Source organism: Esox lucius, chromosome 3 (assembly GCF_011004845.1).
Source record: "Esox lucius isolate fEsoLuc1 chromosome 3, fEsoLuc1.pri, whole genome shotgun sequence".
NCBI lineage: Eukaryota > Metazoa > Chordata > Actinopteri > Esociformes > Esocidae > Esox > Esox lucius.
In genome coordinates this window covers 27,890,235-27,916,343 of record NC_047571.1, presented here as the reverse complement: position 1 = coordinate 27,916,343, position 26,109 = coordinate 27,890,235, and the positions used below count along the sequence as shown (strand labels likewise).

At 42.5% G+C, this 26,109-nt stretch overlaps 1 protein-coding gene across 2 annotated transcripts in view; it reads left to right on the top strand.

Annotated features, from left to right (window-relative positions):
- clstn2 (calsyntenin 2) overlaps window positions 1–26,109 on the top strand; it is a 166,418-nt gene that overhangs the window by 82,091 nt on the left and 58,218 nt on the right. The window contains exon 2 of one of the 2 annotated variants that reach the window (XM_020045473.3): window positions 3,205–3,385. The exons of the other annotated variant lie outside the window; for it this stretch is intronic. Within the exon in view, the coding sequence (XP_019901032.2) occupies window positions 3,340–3,385 (46 nt within the window). The 5' untranslated portion in view covers window positions 3,205–3,339. The remainder of the gene's footprint in view (window positions 1–3,204; window positions 3,386–26,109) is intronic. 2 annotated transcript variants of the gene reach the window in all.

Genomic DNA, 26,109 nt, shown 5'->3' with positions numbered 1-26,109 from the left:
CCTTAACTGAGTATTGTTTCTGACCATGTCCATCCCTTTATGACCACCATGTACCCATCCTCTGATGGCTACTTCCAGCAGGATAATGCACCATGTCACAAAGCTCGAATCATTTCAAATTGGTTTCTTGAACATGACAATGAGTTCATTGTACTGAAATGGCCCCCACAGTCACCAGATCTCAACCCAATAGGCATCTTTGGGATGTGGTGGAACGGGAGCTTCGTGCTCTGGATGTGCATCCCACAAATCTCCATCAACTGCAAGATGCTATCCTATCAATATGGGCCAACCTTTCTAAAGAATGCTTTCAGCACCTTGTTGAATCAATGCCACGTAGAATTAAGGCAGTTCTGAAGGCGAAAGGGGGTCAAACACAGTATTAGTATAATAATCCTTTAGGTGAGTGTACATCATATATGTTTTTTTTTTACATCCATCACATCCATCTTGTGAATAGAGTGCTTATCATGTGGCCATCTATTTCCGTCCTGTTCAATTGTCAAGCCGTTATGTGAATAATTGCAGGAGAAGGCAGTGTGATCTCACTGTGGCAATATGGAGGTGATAATTGAAACTTGAAGACTGCTCTATCGGAGTTGAATGTGACAATGTGCAGAAAATATGTTGCTTCTGGTTAGACGCACATCTTTGTAGCAGTCAGTCTGAGTTAGAATCACGTGCAGCACGTTGTGGCTTTGATTGGGGATTCTCACACGGTTTTCGGTTTTCCTGCCTCTCACACAGAAAGAGATATTGATGGAGAGAGATATGGAGGGGAAAGGAAGAACAGAGAAAAGTCTAACAAAGACGGATGGCTGAATTCTAATCCTGATAACCGCACAGAACTCATGAATGACATTGTCTATTTTTCCCGTCAGAATTTGGAGAAAGACAGTAACATTTCAGTCATTTAAACACTCAGACACTCTTACCACAGTCATACATTTTTATACTGGACACCAGTGGGAGTCAAACCTATGACCCTGGGTCTACCCACACCAGCTTAGCTACGAGGGAACATGAAGAGAATGAGAGATTAAGTAGAGACAGAGGAAGACTCAGAGGAGAAGAAGAGGAGAGACGCAGACAGAGGAAAATAAATGCAGAAAGAGTAGATACAGACTCCCCTAGGTGAGCAACTATTTTGGGGGAGGGGGAGTGATCAAACTCTTCAGACACCTGCCGCACCCCCACCCCTGCTTCTCTACCTATATCTACAGGCCCCCCCCACACCCACACTTCTCTACCTATATCTACAGGGCCCCCCCACACCCACGCTTCTCTACCTATATCTACAGGCCCCCCCACCCACGCTTCTCTACCTACAGTGGGGAGAACAAGTATTTGATACACTGCCGATTTTGCAGGTTTTCCCACTTACAAAGCATGTAGAGGTCTGTCATTTTTATCATAGGTACTCTTCAACTGTGAGTGACGGAATCTAAAACAGAAATCCAGAAAATCACATTGTATGATTTTTAAGTAATTCATTTGCATTTTATTGCATGAGATAAGTATTTGATACATCAGAAAAGCAGAACTTAATATTTGGTACAGAAACCTTTGTTTGCAATTACAGAGATCATACGTATGCTGTAGTTCTTGACCAGGTTTGCACACACTGCAGCAGGGATTTTGGCCCACTCCATACAGACCTTCTCCAGATCGTTCAGGTTTCGGGGCTGTCGCTGGGCAACACAGACTTTCAGCTCCCTCCAAAGATTTTCTATTGGGTTCAGGTCTGGAGACTGGCTAGGCCACTCCAGGACCTTGAGATGCTTCAGAAAAGCATCCCCAAAGAATGATGTTTCCAACTCCATGCTTCACGGTTGGGATGGTGTTCTTGGGGTTGTACTCATCCTTCTTCTTCCTCGGTGAGTGGAGTTTAGACCAAAAAGCTCTATTTTTGTCTCATCAGACCACATGACCTTCTCCCATTCCTCCTCTGGATCATCCAGATGGTCATTGGCAAACTTCAGACGGCCCTTGGCTTGAGCAGGGGGACCTTGGGTGCGCTGCAGGATTTTTATCCATGACGGCATAGTGTGTTACTAATGGTTTTCTTTGAGACTGTGGTCCCAGCTCTCTTCAGGTCATTGACCAGGTCCTGCCGTGTAGTTCTGGGTTGATCCCTCACCTTCCTCATGATCATTGATGCCCCACCAGGTGAGATCTTGCATAGAGCCCCAGACCGAGGGAGATTGACCGTCATCTTAAACTTCTTCCAATTTCTAATAATTGTGCCAACAGTTGTTGCCTTCTCACCAAGCTGCTTGCCTATTGTCCTGTAGCCCATCCCAGCCTTGTGCAGGTCTACAATTTTATCCCTGATGTCCTTACACAGCTCTCTGGTATTGGCCATTGTGGAGAGGTTGGAGTCTGTTTGATTGAGTGTGTGGACAGGTGTCTTTTATACAGGTAACGAGTTCAAACAGGTACAGTTAATACAGGTATTGAGTGGAGAAAAGGAGGGCTTCTTAAAGAAAAACTAACAGGTCTGTGAGAGACGGAATTCTTACTGGTTGGTAGGTGATCAAATACTTATGTCATGCAATAAAATGCTTATTAAATATAAAAAAATCATACAATGTGATTTTCTGGATTTTCTCACAGTTGAAGTGTACCTATGATAAAAATGACAGACCTCTACATGCTTTGTAAGTAGGAAAACCTACAAATTCGGCAGTGTATCAAATACTTGTTCTCCCCACTGTATATCTACAGGGTCCCCCACACCCACGCATCTCTACCTATATCTACAGGCCCCCCCCACACCCACGCTTCTCTACCTATATCTACAGGCCCCCCCCACACCCACGCTTCTCTACCTATATCTACAGGGCCCCCCCACACCCACGCTTCTCTACCTATATCTACAGGGCCCCCCCACACCCACGCTTCTCTACCTATATCTACAGGGCCCCCCCACACCCACGCTTCTCTACCTATATCTACAGGGCCCCCCCACACCCACGCTTCTCTACCTATATCTACAGGCCCCCCCCACACCCACGCTTCTCTACCTATATCTACAGGGCCCCCCCACACCCACGCTTCTCTACCTATATCTACAGGGCCCCCCCACACCCACGCTTCTCTACCTATATCTACAGGGCCTCTACAACTCAGTCAAAGGAGGAAAAAAGATCCCAATGTTCCTCTGTCTATCCTTCCTTCCTCCCTCTCTCTTCTTTTGTGCAGTTTAATCTCTCCCCTTGCTGTCTGCGAAGTGAGGCAGGCCCCGGACATGAAACGCAGGTGATGGACTTCAAAAGGACAGCCTTGTCTTCTGGGGCCTCCGTTTGATTCTGACACCGGCTCAACAACACTACTCCCATGTCAGCCGTTCCCGCGGCAACACAGACAAGCCCCCTTTTCACTGGTATTTTAGTTTCCATCCATGATTTCACAGCCTTGACATCCAGCATGAATTTTTCACATATCTGCTGTTAGAGATTGACTCTGGATTTCCAGCCATTTCAAGACTAGTCAATGGGCATTTCATAAGAGGGCCGTTGCTTGAATTTATTTGTGTAGAACGTTAAAAAATGCAAATGTATCCTGCAAAGCGCCCGTGTGTACAGATCATACGTGTTAGCTACCATGTGTATAGATCATACATGTTAGCTACCGTGTGTACCGATCATATGTATTATCTACCGTGTGTATAGATCATACATGTTAGCTACCATGTGTACAGATCATACGTGTTAACTACCGTGTGTACAGATCATATACGCGTTTGCTACCGTGTTTACAGATCATACGTGTTAGCTACCATGTGTACAGATCATACGTGTTAGCTACCATGTGTACAGATCATACGTGTTAGCTACCATGTGTACAGATCATACGTGTTAGCTACCGTTTGTACAGATCATACGTGTTAGCTACCGTTTGTACAGATCATACGTGTTAGCTACCGTTTGTCCCGATCATACATGTTAGCTACCGTTTGTACGGATCATACGTGTTAGCTACCGTTTGTTTACGGATCATGCATGTTAGCTACCGTTTGTACGGATCATACGTGTTAGCTACCATTTGTACAGATCATACGTGTTAGCTACCATTTGTACAGATCATACGTGTTAGCAACAGTTATGTCTCTGCTACTTTAAAGCAAGCCAACATAGCGAGGGAACCGTATTTGTGTCCTTTAGCAGATGCTCCTATCCAAGAACAATATGGGGTAAAGTGCACATCGACAGATTTCCTTCAACTTATTCGCTCTCGGATTGGAGCCACCTCAAATGCTAACCCCACTCAATTCACGAGGCTATCTGTTGCCCCTAACTAATACTGGGGTGTTAAAGAGTACATTTAAAAGGAATAGATGGGTTGTGTATAGAACAAAAAAAAAACATGACATTTGAGGAGACTTTTACACTGCACCGTCAGAGCAAGAGTGCTTCAGATAACATCGCTGCATGTGACTCCTTGCTTCCAGGGGTCAGTACCAGCTTTTCACAGCACTTTCACTGGCCTCTCGTTCCTCATGAACTGAATGGTGAATGGGCTTTCGGCACTGAGACACTATTGACATCTCTACACCGCCTCCGGATGTGTGATTTACAGCAGAGCTTTTCAGAGCAGCATACTCAACAGGGGGCACCGGGCATTGAATCATTCACAGTCCTTCGCTACCAGAGTTTCTCTGCACCTCTTTACATTTCACAGCATTTTTGAGAGTGGACGAGTGTTCAATGGGTTCATCTGAGGCACTGGAGCAGAAAGGCAAGGGTTAACGCCAGGACGATTGTCTGCATCTGGTTGGAGCTTGACCCTAAAGCCAAGTCCTGGTTAGTCAATCTTGGTTCCTCTGGGACGGTTCTACCTCTATGCTCCCAGCTGTAATGATGTTGTGATGTTTGTACGGTATGGTTCTGTAGATGGTTCATGTGCAATAAACATATTCTTCCCAAAAGAGATTGTAGGATTGCATATTTCCAAGTGAGTATGCATAAAAACAAGTAAAATTAAAACAAACAGGCTGTAGGAGTCGTGTCATTGGTCCAGATTCCAACGACTATGTGCTATTCTTAGGCAACCTGCGATGAGGCAGTAAATATACTCAGTCTAACAAATCAACAAGCGACATCCCCAATATCGAAATATGTCAGGTTACGTAGTATTGAAGAATGTCCCGAAGACCTGAGCCTTTGATAGGAATGAATCAGAGCTGGTTGCGGTGAAATACATCAAAGGTTGTGGGATAACATCGAACGAGATTAAGCTTTATGTTCCCCAGGGTTCTGAGCCTTGCTGGATAAAAGACCAGTCGGCTACCTGGAGGTACTGTGGTCTGCTTTTAGACAGCATAATGTCATCCTTAGCAAGGCTTGCATCATTGTCTCCCCTACAGGCCAGATTCTGTCTCAGTTCGCCCAGATACAGACAGTAAGCCACCGCCCCGATTTCTACAGAGAGAGAACAACAGGAAGAATTTCTGCCCGGTGTTTAGGGCCTGTCTCGTCGTTCACTGGGAAGTCACTGACTACCTGTTGTCAGTTATTGTCCATAATGATTTGACCAGAATATTGTGCTGAACCTGTGACATTAGAATCAGCGGTGGAGCGGTGAATGCAATGTTGAATACCGCCTGATTCTGTGCCAACTGCAGTATTTGTGTCAAGAACTCTGCTAGAGTGTGTTTGCAGTGCACATGTGCAGTGGTGCACAAAAGTATTTGCCTCCTTCGGCCCTTTCCACATTAACTGTGTTACAACTCAAAATCAGAATGGATTTTTGCCACTGATCCAGAGATGGGTGTATTTAACCACACAGCTGGATATTCAACTGCTCACCTTTTTTATGTCAATTTAGGTGTGTCAAAGTAAAGGGAGGGGAGTACTTCTGCAATCAATTAATCTTTGTTTTATATTTGTAATTCATTTCTAATTTCTTCTGATTTTATTTTTCGCTTTGATATTATAACCTTTGATATTATAACAATGGCAAAAACTACTGATTAAATGTTGTAAAACAATAAAATGTCCAAGAGGGTGAATGCTTTTGAGAGCCACTTTATATGTGTGTGTGTGTGTGTGTCTCTCCCATTGTCCGAGTGTGTTTGCAGTGTAAGTGTGGGTGATTTGTCATGAGGACAATGGTTTGCTCAGTTTCTCACTGACTCTAATGGATTGCATTTGGCCCATGTAGCGATTTTCCCCAGGTCTCTCAGTGCTTTACAGTGTGTGGGGCCACCAGCCTTATCACTGAAATATCACTCTGGTAGGTCACTTCTAAAATCATCCTTCATCTAAAGGGCTCTCCCCCTAATGGTTAAGGTCAGGTTTAACAGAGAGTAAGCTGTTCCCCTTCTAATGGTTAAGGTCAGGTTTAACAGAGGGTAAGCTGTTCTCCCCCTAATGATTAAAGACATGTTTAACAGAGGGTAAGCTGTTCTCCCCCTTAAGATTAAGGTCAGGTTTAACAGAGGGTATGAGGTTCTCCCCCTAATGGTTAAAGCCATGTTTAACAGAGGGTAAGCAGTTCTCCAAATGGTTAAGGTCAGGTTTAACAGAGGGTAAGCTGTTCTCCCCCTAATGATTAAAGACATGTTTAACAGATGGTAAGCTGTTCTCCCCCTTAAGATTAAGGTCAGGTTTAACAGAGGGTATGAGGTTCTCCCCCTAATGGTTAAAGCCATGTTTAACAGAGGGTAAGCAGTTCTCCAAATGGTTAAGGTCAGGTTTAACAGAGGGTAAGCTGTTCTCCTAATGGTTAAGGTCAGGTTTGGCAGAGGGTAAGCTGTTCTCCCCCTAATGGTTAAGGTCAGGTTTGGCAGAGGGTATGAGGTTCTCCCCCTAATGGTTAAGGTCAGGTTTAACAGAGGGTAAGCCGTTCTCCTAATGGTTGAGGTCAGGTTTAACAGAGGGTAAGCTCCCATTTAGGACGTTTGCATTAAGCACCTCTCCCCTGGAAGATCCCTGTGGTCCTTGAAAGATACGGCCTGGCTGTATATGGCTGTGTATTACTTAAATGCAGCATCACGACAGGGCACCGTTCACAACTAAGCAGTGTGATAAATAACATTGTGTCTCGTAGTGAAACCTAAATAGATGAAGTGTGAAGACGTGTGCGTGCTTGGAGCAGTGTGCAGTGTCACGCGACCGCAACATGATCCCGAGGGGAACAAAGGGCAGCAGTTAATTTCTGCTGAAGGTTGAAGAGACCTGCCCAAGGGTAGTGCATTGACCCATAGGCATAATATGTGGAAAATGACTTAATGAAATGTGCAAGGGTGGCAGCAGAATCTAATCTGCACTCTCACTCTCTTTACCCCCACCTTTGCTGTCAGCGCTCTGACTGGGCTTGTCCACATCCCTGGCAAGCCTATTAGATGGGTATTTGCATATCTCCCTCGCCCGTTTGCCTTGTTCACGGGACTGTAGAAAATGGGCTAATAATGCTGTGGGACCTATGTTCAGCAAGTCATACAGCATGCCTTTATCCTCCAACAGCCTGCCACAGCCTCCTCTCCTCCTGAGCACCTCCGTCCCCCCACCTCCGCTCCTCCCTCACCTCACCTCTCCTCCTCTCATCCCCTCCTCCCCCCCCTACCTCCGCTCCTCCCCCACCTCTCCTCCCCTCCTCCCTCACCTCACCTCTCCTCCTCTCCTCCTACACCTCCTCCCCTCCTCCTTCACCTTACACCTCCGTCCCCCTACCTCCGCTCCTCCCTCTCCTCTCCTCCCCTCCTCCCTCCTCCCTCCTCCTATACCTCCTCCCCTCCTCCTACACCCTACATCTCAAGCCCTCCTCCTACACCTCCTCCTTCAGCTTATACCTCCTCCTCTCCTCCCTCACCCTACACCTTTTCCTGTCCTCCATTTCACCCCTCCATTTCACCACCTTTCACTCATCACCCTTTTACTGTTGTAAAGCATTTTGCTTTTCCATTATGTTCTTTGGTTTGTAATGGATATTTGGCATGCCCACATAAAGATGGGTACTGATGAAGTCCAGAACGGGGACAGGTACTGATGAAGTCCAGAACGTGGACGGGTACTGATGAAGTCCAGAACATGGACGGGTACTGATGGAACTTGTACAACACTAGTGGAGGCAGAGTCACAGCGGGTGGACCAGGCATCTGGCACTGATTTATATCCTGGTTCACTTGGCTGACAAACTGTAGGTTGTCCACCCACTCTCTGAATTTCATGTTATGAAATGCATTTTACAGAGACACACAATTACTTAAGCGTGTCTTTGAGTTGGATGACCAGCTATGATGGCTTTCACATTTTGTAACCCAATACATTTGATAATAAACCCAGAGCTCTGTTGACAAGGAGGGGCAGATTTCCCTGGACAACCACTGAGGTTTTCACATGTTGTGGTGTTTGTGGTGTTGTGGTGTCTTCAAAGTTGTTTTCCACAGGTCATAAAAATGTAAACACCCAGAACAACTAACAACACTATTTAGGGTGGAGTGCCTTGCTTAAGGGCACAAAACAGGTGTTATCACCTTGTTGGCTTGGGAATTCAAACCAGTGATGTTTCGGTTACTGGCCAGACACACTAAGCAGTAGACTACCACTCTACCACGGGCTGCATTAAATATGAAAACTATTTAATGGTAAAAATCCCATGGTACACTCACTGGATCATTGACATTTCAAACTGATACACTTGGTTTTGTAAGAGATGTCTGTACAATTTCATGTCCTACAGATTAAATCGCTAGTTCTAAATTAGGTACCTATAATGTATGTGTAATGTTTCTATAACATTCTGTGCAGTGGGTTTTCTAGAAAAATAACCCAACATGCATATTCCCAGACTCTAATCCGGAATGGTGACTCCATAGTCTTCATATAATTGATTAAAATGCCTTCATTGTCTCTTTGTTACTCTCCGACAAAGGCCAGTATGCAGAAACACGTCAGAGTTATCGTTGAACATGCCATAAACCAATAAAGGGATTTTAATCAATTATGTGAAAAGTGCCTTGGTCCATTTTGGTTGATCGTTGGCCGATCTCTCCAGATGACCTGGTTGATCGTTGGCCGATCCCTACAGATGACCTGGTTGATTGTTGGCCGATCCCTACAGGTGACCTGGTTGATTGTTGGCCGATCCCTACAGGTGACCTGGTTGATTGTTGGCCGATCCCTACAGGTGACCTGGTTGATTGTTGGCCGATCCCTACAGGTGACCTGGTTGATCGTTGGCAACTGCAATTAGCTGGCTAGCTGGATGGGTTATAATTATAACAACAACCATAGTAATCTTCTAAAGCTGATTATTAACACTAAAACATGTACATAAGTGTACAACAACATAAGAAACCTAGAGAGGAACCAGGCTCAGAGGAGTGACCCTTTACTTTACAGAGGCCAATCAATACACTTTTGGAGACTCTCTCCCAACCTTGAAAATGTCACAACACAAAATAACAGAGCTGTGTATGCAAAAGTACAATTAATGCACAGAATAAATAAAAATGGATACTAGGCTGCAATGCATACACTGTAGCCTAGAAACAGAACCCAGCTTTATGTAACTGGGCTACAAACAAACCTGCACATATTTGACTTTTACATATGGATGTTTGCATATGTATATTGTTTTTATAATAGGATTTATGTTATTGTAAACAAATTGTGTGTAATTTGAAAAATAGCCTAAATAGTCCCTAAGATTCAAGGCTTGGATAAAATGCACTGTATATTTAAATAAAATATATGAGCATAAATTATTCATTCAACATTTTCTATGGACTCAAATTTTTTTATTTTGTACACATTATTAGTACAATCAAGCCTACGTTCTGATGAATTCAGTTTTTTTGTGCTGGTGAGGGAGCTGATTGATCGTTGGAATTTCAGTCATTTAGCTGACACCCTTAACCAGACAAATCTTTCATTCTAATAATACTGCCATGTAAGAGAAAGGGATTTCAACACAAAGTTTTTCAAGGAAATCTTAGCCAGAAAGCAACATTTTCAAGATATCAACAATTGCTTCAGTAATTGGTAAAAGTGACAACCTTGTGCATATTATATAATGTTTCCATTGATTTTTGCTGGAGAATAGTCTGTGGACAGACAACATTCAGTCATAGCAGCAAGCACCTCATGTTTTGAATGAGTAACCAAAGAAACCATAACAATGCACCTTCTTCACCTCTTAATCCTGTGACACATTCAAACCTATGATGTTTTACATATGATGTTTGTACGTATGTTTGTTTACAACTTTATGTGACTCCAGTATAGCAGTAAACTATTGAGGGCACATGCTTTTGAGTCTTTAGGAGGTTTTTAAACCCTTATTTTCCATTTTCCATCACTGTACAGTGCCGCCCCCTTTTTTGTGGATCTGCTTGTGGGTGTCATAAGGCAAAACCAAGACCACGGTCTTGTTCCCGAGATTATACTGCATGAAGAACGTTTTTTTTTGTGGAACTAAACAAGAAAGCAGATAGAACAGCTTGGGTGGCATACAGCAAAACCATGTGTTCCAGCGCCTACTGATTATAACAAGGGTGTTTCTCCAACAATTTGGTCTCCGTCATCATATGTTACAAAATGTTTTATTAATCCACCACTGACGATGCTGGAAAAAATCTGTCTGTATCTCAGCCTGTGATGTCACAATGAAAAGTAACGATGACCAACATGTTCCCCTGGCTGTTTTCTTCCAACTTTTTGTGGTGCAAAAACGTACATTTACAGACGTGTTTGTGCCTTCTGGCTCTTCCAGAATTTATACCTCGGCAAAAAGAGTGCAAAACAAAGCTTTCTGGGAATGCAACACAAGAATGGCTTACATTGGGCAATTGTCTCATGCACACAAAAAAATAGTGCTGCTAGCACAAACACACAGGGAATTATGAGTAAAAGAATGTGATGTCATTCTGTTTTGCCCGTGATAGACAACTTGAGCACCGCCCTTAAAGCGACCTCTCTGTGGTGCGTTATCACTGGAGATCTGACTGGATTGATGGATGTGAACCACTCCAGTCATGGTGCGAAGACAAAATGCCTTTCACTCAACATCTATTCAACCTGGAAGACCTTGAGATGAACATCTGTGTGGGCTTACCTCCCGTGTGTGTAGCAGCTGAAAAACATATGCAGGATTTGACTTCTGTTTTATAGTGATTAGTGTCAACGAGGGACAGAATTGACAACAACCAATGCTTAACTATGGTTTGGAGTTTTTCTTGACCTTTTCAAGACATTCCACTGGATCGTTGGAACTAGTACAAATTGAACATTTGGCTGCTCCATAACATCTGCTAACTTGTGTATTCAACCAATAAATGCTGATTAGATTTCTCCTATAAAAGATACATTATGTCTTGTAGTTTTACGCACGCACATGGCATTATTTCATGAACAAAATGGCTTGGAACAACTGTAAAGCTGCGTTTAACTCAAACATGGACAAAGATTTTGTTGTTAAGAAGCAGCTCTCTCTCTATCCCTCACTTTCTCTTTCTCGCTCTTTCCTCTCTAGAGACCATTTACACTAAGCAGAAATGTAGAAGTACTTATTAAATTTGATTTCCTCAAGGTGGTCCAACCCATTTCTAATTAACAAACTCTAGCAACCCCCCCCAACCCACCATTATGCACACATACACAAAGAAACACATAGACACACACACAGACACACACAAATACACACACTCACACACACAAAAACCCACACAAACACACACACACAGTGTGCAAGCCAAAGACTGCGAAAATTAAGATCAAGGCCAAAGGACGAAGATGTGATGTGCTGCTGGCTGGCACCAAGCTTTGAGTGATCATTTTGTCAAGACTTCATGATGCAGTCTGGGTTTCCACTCAAATGTTCGTATTTCCTGCAGGAGATGCAGTAGAAATTGTCATGCGCAGGATGATCCACAGAATCTGCGGATCTTCACTACAATCAATCAATCAAATTTATTTATAAAGCCCTTTTTACAACAGCAGTTGTCACAAAGTGCTTTTACAGAAACACCCGGCTTTAAACCCCAAGGAGCAAACAACAGTAGTGTTGAATTTCAGCGGCTAGGAAAAACTCCCTAAGAAGGCTGAATTTTAGGAAGAAACCTAGAGAGGACCCAGGCTCAGAGGGGTGACCAGTCCTCTTCTGGCTGTGCCGGGTGAAATATTAAGAGTCCAATTGGAATAATTAATGAATGCATGTGGGCTAAATCCAGAGTCTATTTAAATTTAGACTAGGTCAGAAGTATGACCAGATGGACAAGGACAGGGCCCCCCAAACCAGGTACTCCGCAGGTGTGGACCAGGACCTCATGTCCTCCTAAAGTTTAAAACGGGAGGAGACTTGGAAAATTCAGAAAATGCATTCCTCATATCAACAACGATTTATAGTGGAGAAGGAGAACTTAGTGAGGAAGGAGAACTGACCCAATCCCCCAGCACAATAGTATAGCAGCGTAAGACCTTGGAACTGATCGTTGGCATGAAGTCTGACTCGCAGGCATTCCACTCTTGAGAGGACAAAACCTGGGTACAGTTTGTTGTGTATTTTCATTGTTGTTAACCAACCTCGTGATGTATGTCATAGTCAATCCTGGTATTGTCATGCAGCTTTGGGAAGCAGCCATTGTGGACAGAGAAGTCCTAGGGTCAATTATGGCTGCTGTACGGCTGCTAATTGACTAATTTTCGGATCATTAACCTCCTTTATGTCCTTAACGTTGGTCTAATTGGATGAGCCAGTGATCACTGGATCACAATGATGAATGCAGTGGAAATGGAGATGGAAAGTCCCCTGGTTAATACAGTCCAGGGACGGTCTGTCACGTCACTGTGTCAATGCCAGGCAGCAGGAGAAGCGCCATAACTTCCCGCATGGTAGAGCCCTCGCCGCAGTGTTCTGAGGGTTGAGTGCTCTACAAGTGGGCTTTAAATAGGAAGCTACCCAAACAGTTTTAAAGTGTTAGTTGCTTATGAGTAGGAATCAGTAAATATGGAATGCACCACTGCAATGATTCTATGTACATCACTCTAAGAACACATTCCACAAATCCATCACCTCGCATTCTACAATCGGCGACTACATTGTAAGTAGAGTGCCAGCTGACACGCGCCGTCATCCGTCCCCAATTCCTTTTCAGTGAAACACGATGACTAAATGTGCCGAAGTGGTGGAGCGTTTGAAATTGCAATGTTAAATAACTGACAGAGTAATGGAAGAAGGCGTCAGAAGCTGTCAATCAGGGTTGACAGAACAAAGTAAGAGTCCTGACAAACTTGTATTTTCGGCTAATCTGCGCTGTCCGGGCCTCCACATGGGTCAATTCCCATGATGAAAAAATTACATTTTGACAAGAAAATTGTTATTTTTTTGGAGTTCGATCATTGGTTTTAAAATTGTCTTTTCATTGTACTTCTTTTTTAATTACTTCCAAAATCACACTGTGTGACCAGACTTGGATGTTCCAGAGTAGGTGTCTGTGTTTTTTTTGAATGTCAAACCAGTTATATGTCTGAGACAGTGTAATGCCCTTTTGTAGTTCTTGGACTTGGGAGAAAATTCCTGCCAAAATGATGTATAAATAAGCTGTAGAAAATATTCAACACTGATATTGAGCAATATTTTATGAAAAACAAATTTGATAAAACTGCAGTATTTTATATAAATACAATTTTGCTGAGTGAAATTGTATTTCAAACAATGTATTTTTTCTAAAAATAATGTACCAATAGCTTGTTTGAAAGGGTTGCCAAAAAAAAAAAAGCTTTTTGAGAGCAACCAACAAATGTAATTACCTGGAGTATGCTGAACGGCACTGGCAATCAAAGAGGCTACTATCTTCCAATGAAACCAAAATATACCTCTTTCACCGCGTTCACCGACAGTGGCTTTGGCTTTCAAAGAAGGATGTGTATGCAGAAGGGAACCATATACAGTACCTTCAAGAATTATGCATGATGGAGTTTTCACTGAAAAATGACAGGACATGTTTGAGTTAGTAAAACTCCCAAAACTAAGAACTATTGGTAGAACATGGCAAGGGATCTGAGACCATTAATCGACGCAGAATCTCCCCAGATCCTCCAGAGTCTGTGGTCCGTGTGGACTCTCTTCAGTTCATCCCACTTGTTACAATGGTTTTCAGGTCAGGAGACTGCAATGGCCATTGCAAAAGCTTGGTTCTTTCATCAGGGACGTTTTATGTCAATCTGGTGGAAATGCACCAGAACATTGTTCTGTTGGAAGATTCAAAGACGGCCCAGTTTTAGCCTCCTGACAGAGGCAGACAGATTTTGATCTTAAAGCCATGCCATGTATCCTTACCAGGTTCAAAGGGCCTTTGGAAGCCATCAGGCTGACAACACATCCACCGCCATACTTTACAAAACGGAATACTTTTTATGCATGACTATCCCTCTTTTTATGCCAAATACACTGCAGCTGTTCGTAGACAAAGTTCAGTCACACTTGACCTTAGAACCAAGTTCCAGTGACATTTCCGATAATGTTAAGAAAACTACTGTTGTTTATGTCTTGATGAGAGTAGAACTTTTTTTATGGCATGACATTCCAATAGCATATTGGCATAGAGGTATATCCAGGCATCAACTAATAAAAAGTGAATTTTTTAAAAGTTTTAATATAATGAAGGAATATTGTTCCATTACTTTGAACCATGGTTTACAAAATATTCCAAATGTTGAAAAATGAAAATATAGAGAATTATCTGTATTATTTTGTACAGCCTCTTATATTCCTCTTTGCCATGGGTGCCAATAATTTTGGTGATTTTATGTGTGGAAAACATCATATAATACACAAACAAATACATGTATGTGATCCAAGCACCGGTGTATGTGCATTGCAAACTTGTTTTCTGTAAAGTGAAATATTGGTCGATTAGAATGCTGGTAACTGAGCAGACTGTTTTAGTGACAGAAATATCACAGGTATTTTTTCTATATAATATATAGAGTATAGTAATGACGTACAGCCATGTCGGCATTCATTGTACAAACGAGTGTTCCCGGGAATCAATCCTACCAATACGATCCTGCCATTACCTTTCTCCTCAGCTGAGTAACACGGGACGAACTAGGACAGTGTAGTAAACAACACGAAGAAAACTGCCGCACTCATGCACAATAATGCAACTAAGCAAGACTTTGGCTGCCAATAGTCTAGCTTTAAGCATAATAATGCCCCCACATCTGTCTTTACAGAGCAGGGAGTCCTAATTCACACTTATCTGCCTTTCGTCTCTTTTTTTTGTTGCCATTAGACCACTGTCCTCCCTGGAGAGGAATTGCACTGCAAAGCTTTGCCAGCTCTTTCTGCCTCATACATCTTTCTCAATCTCCTGCAGTCTCTCATGAGTAAGAGTTCTCCTCTCTCACATTCTCTCCTTTCTCTCCCTCTCATGTTTTCTCTCAGACTCTCTCTCTCTCTCTCTCTGACTTTATAACCCACTTTTCTCCTGATACCCATCTTTATCGCTCTCGTTTTCTCTCTGTTCTTCTCTCTTTTCATCACTTGGGTATTTTTTGTGTTCGCTGCATATCCTTCCCTCCTTCCTTCCTTCCTCCTTCCTTCCTCTATCACCATTCCTCCTATTTCTCTCTATCGCTTCCTCTTTGCTTATTCCTCAACCTACTGCACCCCTCTCTCTCTCTCTCTCCTTATCCCTTCTTTCTGAATATTCCACTCCTCTCTCCTCTCTTATTGCTATTCTCGCTCTCTCTATCCTCACCCACTAATCTCCCCCTGTGCCCCGGCCGCTGATGGTGACAAAGGAGTGGAGGAGCTTAATGTTCAGACGGATGAGGTGTGTGGCTTTTAGTCCAAATTAGACTGCAGCCAAGGGTCCCCATGTGGGCCCTGGACAGGGGCGAGACGCCGCAGAGATCAACAATGAGATATATGGAAGTCACAATGCGAGCCGGAGAGATGACTTGATGTCTCTTCATTTTGTCATATGTTTACACAGAGAACAAATAGTAACTGCGCTATTATCAGTGTGCTATTATTGTGAGAGTGACCAGTGAAGTTCTTCACCCACACTCAAAAGTGAGTCTACACCCTAAGGATCCAGGGGGGGGGGGGGGGGGCTTCTCAAGGCCTTGATTACAATAAGTCTGAACACCACAGGGGAAGAATCGCACTGTTTCTACAGTACCAAGACTGGGTTGCTGTTTTCATAACCTTGTTGAGTCAGAAACTTGTTGAGTCTTGCTTGGTTTCCTCATAGCTCAACAAGCCAGAGGTGGACTCCAGTCCAGCTCTGGAGACGCAGGTATCTTCTGGGCTCAATCTGTGTGTCAAGGCAAATGGTCTGAATACTCACGTACTATACATGAGATATATTCAATAAGTTGCCATATTTTTTGGGCTTTGTCATTATGGGTTATTTTGTCTAGATTGATGGCAAAAATTATATTTAACAAATTCTAAAGTAAATAACAACAACATTTGCAGAAAGTGAAAGGATCTGAATACACTGTAGGGCCCGAGAAGGCTGGAGAAGGGTGGAGCGGCGGCCATTTTGGGATTCTGACGCCTAGAGCTATTTTCTACATCCCTTGGTTGCGTCTTCAGTAGGGCCCTGCGTTGGCGCTCTGTACATCCCACTGCATTATGGATGGACAAGGAGTGGAAGGCTTTAAGGACAGAGAGTGTTAAATAAAACAAGATGGGGGGGGGGGCACAGTGACATCTAGACAGAGCGAGAGCAAGAGAGACGGAGAGCGAGAGAACGGCGAGTGAGTCAGAGAGGGAGGGAATATATGAGAAGGGTTAAGAGATGTGTGGAAAGTGCTGGCAGAGCTTTGCAGTGGGATTCCTCTCATGGGAGTCAGTGCCAAGTGACATGCATGGCTCAGTGATAGCTGGACGCACATCTGTGCACCCTCCCACACAGAGAGCACAGTATTTTCCGGTTTTCATGCGTTATTAGCTCAGAAACACAGCGCAGGGACACCCATACACACACTGTCAGTCGTGCAGACTGTCAACCTTGGAAACATGCACACATGCTCTGGTGATTGGGATAGTAGTTTGGAAAACTCGTCTCGCTTAGTCATTCACACCCAACAACATCCTGCTACCAGTCCCCAGGCTGAATGAGGCGATCCCATTTATTCTGTTCTGAGATCATACAGCAGGATGCAGCGTGAGCTGCGTTGGGAAAAGGTGGGATCATTTTGGGGAAACGTATAAAACCCCAGTAGTATCTCAGATCATGATCAAATGAGAGGAGTGTGTCTACAGTAAGAGTGTGAGTTTATCTTCATCACCAATACCAGTGAAACACTTTCTATAGACAGGGTTTGCATCTACAGTTAAAATAAATTGTCAACAACCTGAAATTAAATAAAACAAATATTTACTTGTTGGTCTCAATTAAAGGTTGAGGCCAAGTATAAGAATGTTAGTGTGATTAAGGTTTATATTAAGGAAGAGGTTTTAAATCCGGTTTTCAGAATTGTGGGAAAAAACTGAAAAAGGACAAGGTTTGGCCATAATTGTGACTCAGAGAGATTTACATCAGTGTTTAGATAGTAATTTTAATTAATGGTGGCTTATGTTGCTTTCAGTGGCACAAACAAACAAAGGAAGACAACGTTTTACCGTTATTGGGACTAGATGTTTCAGGACAATAACATTCACATTTGCTCTCCAACTCAAGTAATTCCATAGCTATACACTGGTGTGGGTGTGGTGGAAATTAGACACACAAGGCCAAAAGTAATGCATCCCTCTGAGAGGACCAATGTCTGTTAACATGACCATTAATAGCCAAGTGACAGAGGCAAAAAGATTGTCTCAGTAACATGTTGGGCCACCCCAAGCAGCCGGAACAGCTTCAACGCACCTTGTCTCTGGAACTCTTAATGTTTAATTTGGTTCATCTGATTCATTTTGGTTAATTTTAACAATGACAAACAACAACAGTTTTAGATTGATTTGTAATAATATTTGGGACTGAAGAAAATAAGGTTTGAAATTGATCAAGGAAGATCATGCAATAATGTTGTATGATCATCTGTGTGGAAAATGTCATTCTCCCCAATCTGATTTACTACCTGGTCCTGTGTACTCTTCTGACACGTTCCCAAGAATCCTATCAGGAATGGGGTAATATTTTTTATTCATAATAACATTTGTAGCCTAAAAGTGCAGTAAGAAATATCAGAAACTAGTAGATAGAAAACAAATAGCTAGCACTACAACTAAAAACGAATAGCTAGGGCTATAGCTAAAAACAAATAGCTGGGCTATAGCTAAAAACAAATAGCTAGGGTTTCAGCTAAAAACAAATAGCTAGGGCTATAGCTAAAAACAAATAGCTAGGGTTTCAGCTAAAAACAAATAGCTAGGGCTATAGCTAAAAACAAATAGCTAGGGTTTCAGCAAAAAAAAAATAGCTAGGGCTATAGCTAAAACCAAACTGCTAGTGCTACAGCTGTATCTGCTTTGTAACAGTACATTTTCAGCTTATAGAGAATCAGTAAAAAAAACTAAAACATTATGGCATTCCATGTTCATCAAACAAATTGTAAAACCTAAAATATACAATTTGGTGCGTATGTGGACCACCTTTTAAACACAACCGCATTTCACGGCCAAAGGTGTTTACTCATGTATGTATCAAGCACAATTATTATCCCGGTTTCTCACGCGGACCCATTTTCAAACCAGATGCGTTCCTCGTTTGGGAAATGCTTCTATAGTTATCAAGACCAATTGATTACAGTACATTGCAATTACTACATCCAAAATATCACAGTTACTGATCTTTTACTTTGAAGTGGCCATCTTTTTTTGCATGGGATGCAACTACATTAAAAAACCTTGTCTGTGTCTGACTTGAAAGGACTCTACCGTCTGGGGACCCTGGCCACTGAATACTCACGCTGTGGTCAGGCTAGATCTAATTTCCTTTCATTACGAATGTGATTAGTAGTCTGTGGTTGTGATTGGCTGTGGTGTAATTCTCCCATGATGCCCCAGTAGTCCCCGCTGACTAATACCATTGAAGACAATGAAATTGTCCCCGGCTGACCTTCAGTGATTGTTGGCTGACCTTTTGGCTGTCTCACAGTGAAGTTGTTGTATGGGTCGGTTGTTTATTGCTTTTTGGGACGGCAGATAGACTGCTTGGTAGTTTGCAAAGCATGTTTCATGCTTCACAATATCGAACGTTTCAGGATATTCATGACGGCTCCAGCAGATCTAAACGGTTCTTGGTGGAAGTCGATCCCTCTTCAATTAACCCTTCAGGAACCGCTTGGGAACACTTTTTTTGGTTAAAGTGTTCAAAGAAAAAATCATTTCAGTATACAAGTGCAAGTCGTAGCTATCTGGTGAAAACGATGTGATTATATTTTTGCCAATTTAAATGCTTTCAAATGGGTGACAGCTTACAATAGCCCGTCCAATGCCGTGCTCACTTATAACTGGCAATTAGCCAAAAATGCTGAAGGAGAATACTTTATAGAAAAGTTCGATGTTCAGGATAGTTTAAAGCATGTACTTCATAATAATGTACAATGTACATTTTCCCATCCGTATTTCCAAAATTTTCTGATATGTTAGTGAGAGCAATAGACTTGACCTAATGAAGATCTGATAACTAAGTAAAGGCTGGTCATTTAGGGCTTAATTGGGAACTTCCCAAAACTAGTGAACACAGACAAATACTTTGCTTTAACATTTTACACCTCTGGTATCGAACTGTCATTTACATTTACAATGCAGTTAGGAACAAAAGTGTGTCCGATCCACCTCCCCGCACCCCCTGCCCTTGAGCTTCTGGTTGAACTTGACTTTTACAGATGTCAGTAAATCTAGGATGGCAACCTTAATAGATGTTGTTTAAACAATTTAGTTGTGATTAATATGGGCAATGTTGCCAGGAGCTGATTTAGTGGAATTTATTAATAATTTCACAAGCGACGTTAACGATGGCCAGGATCAGGAATCAAATGTCAATGATGATGAGGCTTTTTATGTCCAGTAATATTAATAGAATTATTGTGTAGTATAATCATTTGTTCTAGTAGCAGTAATTATTTAAGTGAAACAATACCATCAATTGCTATTTTAAAAATAATAAATAGATTATAGACAATCTGTTATGAAAAAATCTGGTATTGTTTCTTGTCATGCCTCTCAGTGGAATGAAACCAAGTCTTGGTAGGCAATTTTCTCCCTCATTTCATTTTGACCCAAGTCAACTTAAAAATTGTGTTACTGAAGTTCTGATAAAGATATCTCAATTATTGAAATATATTTGCATTCAGGGGAGTTAGTGTTTTCCAAAAATATATACAGTCTGTTGAGAATCATTCCTTGTCCTACTCAGGTTCAAGGGGTTGAGTCGGCTTGATAGTATTTTCTCAAACACAGCAGGCTACTCTAGGAAATCACAATTTGTATTCTAAATAGTTTATTATAAGCCCGCAGGTGTTTATTATAAGCCCAAATAGAGTACTCTCGGTAGGACAAAGAACACAGTTTGGACTATTCCTTATATACACTGTATGCTTCTAACATAATGTTGTTGCTATATCACAAGATCCAATCCCAAGAGCTAAAAAACAACATCTCTTGGCCTGGGGCAGGGTGAGGTACAGGGTATAGATGAAAAGAGTTCTAGTTCCGAGAGGAGAACAATCAATGCCTGTTAGGGTTGTTAAAAGATGTCTGTTAGAGGCCCTGTGTGTCCTAATCAAATGTTCCCCTGACTCTTACATAGACCCAAGTATCATGTGTGTATAACACATCCACATGTTTAATAAAACCGATTTCAATCAAATGGAATGCATGCGTCATTACCGTGGAATATATATGCACGATTAATAACCTTTCGCAAGTTCCTTAAGATGTGTCACCATGTTATGGCTTTCCCCAGCAGCCAGCCACACATATGTTGTCAGAAGCCACTCCCCTAATTGTAACCCGTAATATTCACCACTCAAGGATCAAAAACAGGGTTGCCAGATTGCATTGGCTGTATACGGGACAATTACCCACAGGTCCACAAAAAACCCACCCAAACACATTTTTTTCTTCTATAAAGCCCCATCTGTAAATCGACACGCCCAAGCCCATTTTTGCCACACGGTCATTAAAAATGGGCCAGTTGGGCTGGAAACCGCCCCATTTGGCAACACTGACCAAGTTTTTAATTGTATGTTTGTTAAATGTAAAATATGGTATTTTTCCTGTAAAATGTTTTGGGAGATGAAAGGATTTTGCCAGCCTATGTGTTATTGTTATCGCATTCCTTCCTACTTCACACATTTACAACACAAGTCTCTGTTAATTTTTATAATGTTAATATGGTCATGTTCTGTGCTATACATGATACGGCACGGCATTTCATGCAACACGTCGCACAGCACACTTTACCAGCCCTAAAACATCTAATACATTTTCACTGACATTCTGTTATGTTGACATATGATCACATTTCGTCTCAAACATCAATTTAGGCTGGCAATACATTAGCGTGGGTTGTTGTTCATTTCAAATCTGCAGCGCGCATTTTTATCAAACTGAGATGAGTTCCGTAAATAAATACGGATGACAGTAATACGAGCATGACACTTCATCACCATTCTGTTGTGAAAAACATAACAAGCCTTAAGATCACAAATAAATGACAGATTATACTTTGATATCGTTAGGTATCCGACAATGTCCTCTAATGGATTCATACTGATTACCTCTCTAAAAGATGCTCCAAGACTACCCTTCATATGACAGACTGCAACTGGCAGCTATTGTGTCTGGCTAATATGAATGCTATATCTTGGTAATGTTCTAAAGCACCACCTGCCAAATCCAACTGATCCCGTTTTCTCATTATACAGTCAGTCAAATATGTGAAAGAAGTTGAATAGTTGTGATTAATATAATGGAAATATTCTTCACCTGTCAAATACTGACAGATAATGGTGGATACATTGTACAAGGTCTGCTGGAGTGTTTCTTCATGCTTATTGAATTTTGTTCTGTTTGTTTACCAATCCATCTGTCTGTCTTCATTTATTTTTCTGTCTGTCGTATTCGATCTGTCATCTCTAATCTGTCTGTCTGTAGGGTTGGTCTTAAACCCTTCGGCAGAGATGTAAGTGACATCACTAATGCCCCCTAGTCCATTTGTCTATACACACGATCACGGCACAGCAATTTGAAGTGGAGCGCTGGAAATCATTTTGACAGTGTTCTAATGTATAAGCAGTTTGTTAATATCTGTTGGCAGTTGGATTAAATATAGAGCTAACAGTTCAACATGCTAGGCCTGTCTGCTGTCTGTGAACAGATGGAAAATTAATCTCAGATGAGGTCATTGACGCATTTAAAGGATATGAAGTTCCTCTTTGGACTCCCTCTTGGGCCCATTGTTGTGAGGCTGCTCTTTGAGTTGTGACATGGAACTCAAGTTATGAATATAGATGATGCAATCCCATCCATGACTTTTGACTCTAAATAATTATTCGGTGATCACCTTTGTGTAGACCAAACAACTGTTGACCATTTGACCGACTTAAATGAGAATACATCCCTAGAGACAATGTTGTGTTCTTCTTTACGTACCAAAAAAGGTATTATAAAGGTATGCTAACAAGCAGCTGCAGTCGGTAATTTGTTAAAGGAAAAATCTGATGAGAAATGGCTTCAAGACAATGGTTTAAAGCTAACTGCTACATCTCTTCGGATTGCATTATGAACACTAGATCAAGCTGCTGGGAAAAATACCTCATCAGATTTTTCACTTGGTTGAGTGAAATTAACTTTTAACAGAACACAGGAATGTCAGCAGGCCAGTCAGTATAAAAGAGTAAAAGTCTGTGTCCTGAATTCTACATGCGATTTTCTCTTTTTGCAATTGTCACCAGCTCTGACACCTCTGCTTGTTGTGTTTCCGTGTTTCCAGCAGTTTGCTGGACCTCAGTGGTTGTAGTCACTAATGCCTGGTCTGTGTGTGTACTTGGGTGCCTATGTTTGTGTGTGGGCGTATGTGTGTCTGTGTATCATTTGTAGGTGTCTGTTTGTGTGTGCCAGTCTTTGTGTGTATGTGTGTTTATCTGTGTGGTTTTGTGTGTGTGTGTGTGTGTGTGTGTACCTCCCCACTACACCACATCCTCTGTCTGGGCCCTCAGCCACTCTCACAGTCAGACTGGACAGAGATCTCCTGTGGGACTGGCCAGACTGTAATACCATGGAAGAGGACTGAAGTATGGCTGGGAAATGTGTGTTTCATTCCGATAGAGAGAGCGTTATAGACTTCAATTTTACCCTGGTGTGAAAGGCTTTGATTAGGAATTATAAGATTATTAACAGGGAGGCTTTCCATGAAACTGTTTCGTCCTGGAGATTCTGGACTGAGCTTGCTTCACAGTCCAGGGTCTGGCTTAATCTGTGTCTAGGAATCTGGCCCTAAATGTCCATTTATAATTAAACACAAGCTTATTCTAACCCGGAATCTGGCTAAAACAATTGGTATGTTTTCCCTTTAGTCCTTTTTAAAGTCCTTTTTAAATCTAGCCTGGCTAAACAAAACAAAAACCATATAATCCAATAACCAGATGATTTCAAGCAAAGCGAGAGTCACGTGCTGCGTACATGTTACAGAAGGATAGGAATCCAAGGCACTGGGCTGGCATTGCAGCTGACACACTGAGCATCTGAACATGTGTAAGACAGTAACCAGGCCGTTCTGTATCTCCACTTGAGGTACCAACCCAGGGGAGCTGTACTTGTACTTCACATTACTCAGGAAGTGACATCTGTACTGAAAGTACATGGAAAGAGAGAGCTTAGAGAGATCACTATCTCTTGGCTGAGTGTACTGTATCGGGGGAGACTCCAGCTGATGGACTTATCTGTTTGGCCGGTGGTGGCAGCCAGTCACTGATGGACTGTTGGTGAGGCTGCCCTCTGGCAGTGACAGATCACTGGACCAATACAGGAACCGAATGAACGGGGATTGAAATGAACAAACTTTTGTCAGATGCCCTGCAAGGCAACCAAGATTGCCTTATGCCAAGACGAGATTAACATTAAACAACACGTTTGAGTGAGGAGTTTGGGTGTGAGCGACGTATATATTTCAATGTTCCACTAGATGACGGGCAGATAACAACAATAGGGAAGTATTCTAGTGAAGGCGATTGTATTAAGCGCACGCAATTGGTCAGCTCTCAGCTTGATCGGGAAAAGCGGTTTGATGCTATTTAGTCACAGGCAACTGCAAATATCAAAAGGGACATCCTACATGCTACAATGAAGATATTACATGTATCACAAAACTAAACCTGAACACTGAAGATATTACATATATCTAAACCTGAGCACTGATGATATTACATACTGTATATCTAAACGTGAGCATGGAAGATATTACATATACATAAACACTCAACACTTAAGATATTACATATACGTAAAATCTGAACATTGAACAAGGCACTACACATATGTACCTAAACCTGAACACCTGTGGCGTCGTTAGGCCCGGAATGTATTTAGCCCCGAATTTATTGTGATCCTAGCAACGCCTCTGCCAAACACTGAAGATATTATACAAACCAAAACCTGAACACTGAAGATATTACATATACCTAAAACTGAACACTGAAGATATTACATATACCTAAACCTGAACACTGAACATGGCATTACGCGTACCTAAGCCTGAACACTGAACATCACACTACACTCACCAAAAATACACCTGTTGTAATGTGATTAGTGTTAGCTCCGACCTCGTCACAGCAAAGCTGGTTCCCCGCTGAGTGCGGGGCTTCCTGTGCTGAGGGCACCCCGGCTCTGTGATCCCTTGACCCCCAGAGATGTGCGAGCTGTCACTGTGCAACCGCCACATGGGGAAAAACCAAGGGGCAGCAAGGTCAGTTACAGCATAATTGGCGGAAGGAGAAACAAGAAGGCAAAGGAAAGAGAGAGAACGACGAAGGGGGAGAGGGGGTGAGGAGGAAAGGAGGAATGAGACAAGTGGAGCACCTGGACGCCAACTTTAGGAGGTGAATAATTGATGCCCCCTGAGCAGAGATCATCCGGAAAAGGAGGAGTGGTGAACAGGAGAACACTGGGGCGGTTCTGCTGAGGCTATTTATACCTTCATTAATTCTCCCTCCTCTCTGTCTGACCATCGTCTCCCTCTCTTTTTGTCTTTCTTCCAATGCTATCGTTTTTCTTCCTTTGCCAAATTCTCTCTTACTCCCTCCAACTTCATTTCTCAATCTTTTTCTCTCTCTCTGCATGCTGGGAGCGTGAGTGCATGCTGGGAGTGTGAGTGAGTGTGAGTGCTCTCTGGGATTGGACGCCTCGTGTTTCTTGGGATTTTTTCCTTTGTCTATGCATGATTTAGTTACTGGTGGTGTTTTTTTCTTAACGGAGAGCTGCTTCTCCAATATTTGTTCAAGTCACACCCCTTCTTTCTCCGTCTACACGGGATAAGATTCCGGATGTGCCACCATTCATTCCCAATGAGCTGTTGGAGCGCGAGTTATTGCATTTTGGCAAGTTTACTATTAGAATTGCCCCGCTTGATTAGAATTGACCCGCTCGGTTTTAAACACCCGGAACTGAAACAGGTGTTTATGTTTTGGACTCACCTGAGCCGACTTTGGAGTTGTAGTTCAAAGTCGGCATGACAACAGGCTGTTTATGGTTCATGATAGTCCAGGCAGTAGTTTTTGAGGGTGGGGTTGTTGGCCACGAGTGGCATGTTTTTCCGCATAGGGAAAAAACAGACGGTGGGACACTGGCTGTTACCATGACGTCTGGGCCCGCTAATGTAGGGAGGGGCCAGTCAACAGTGGTAGAGCAACAACAAGCACCTGAGCACACTGAGCTGCAGAATGTAGAGCCGCTGAGTGTAGAGCAGCTGAATGTAGAGATGCTGAGTGTAGAGTAGCAGAATGTAGAGATGCTGAGTGTAGAGTAGCAGAATGTAGAGATGCTGAGTGTAGAGTAGCAGAATGTAGAGATGCTGAGTGTAGAGTAGCAGAATGTAGAGATGCTGAGTGTAGAGCAGCAGAATGTAGAGATGCTGAGTGTAGAGCAGCTGAGTGTAGAGCAGCTGAGTGTAGAGCTGCTGAGTGTAGAGCTACCAAAGGG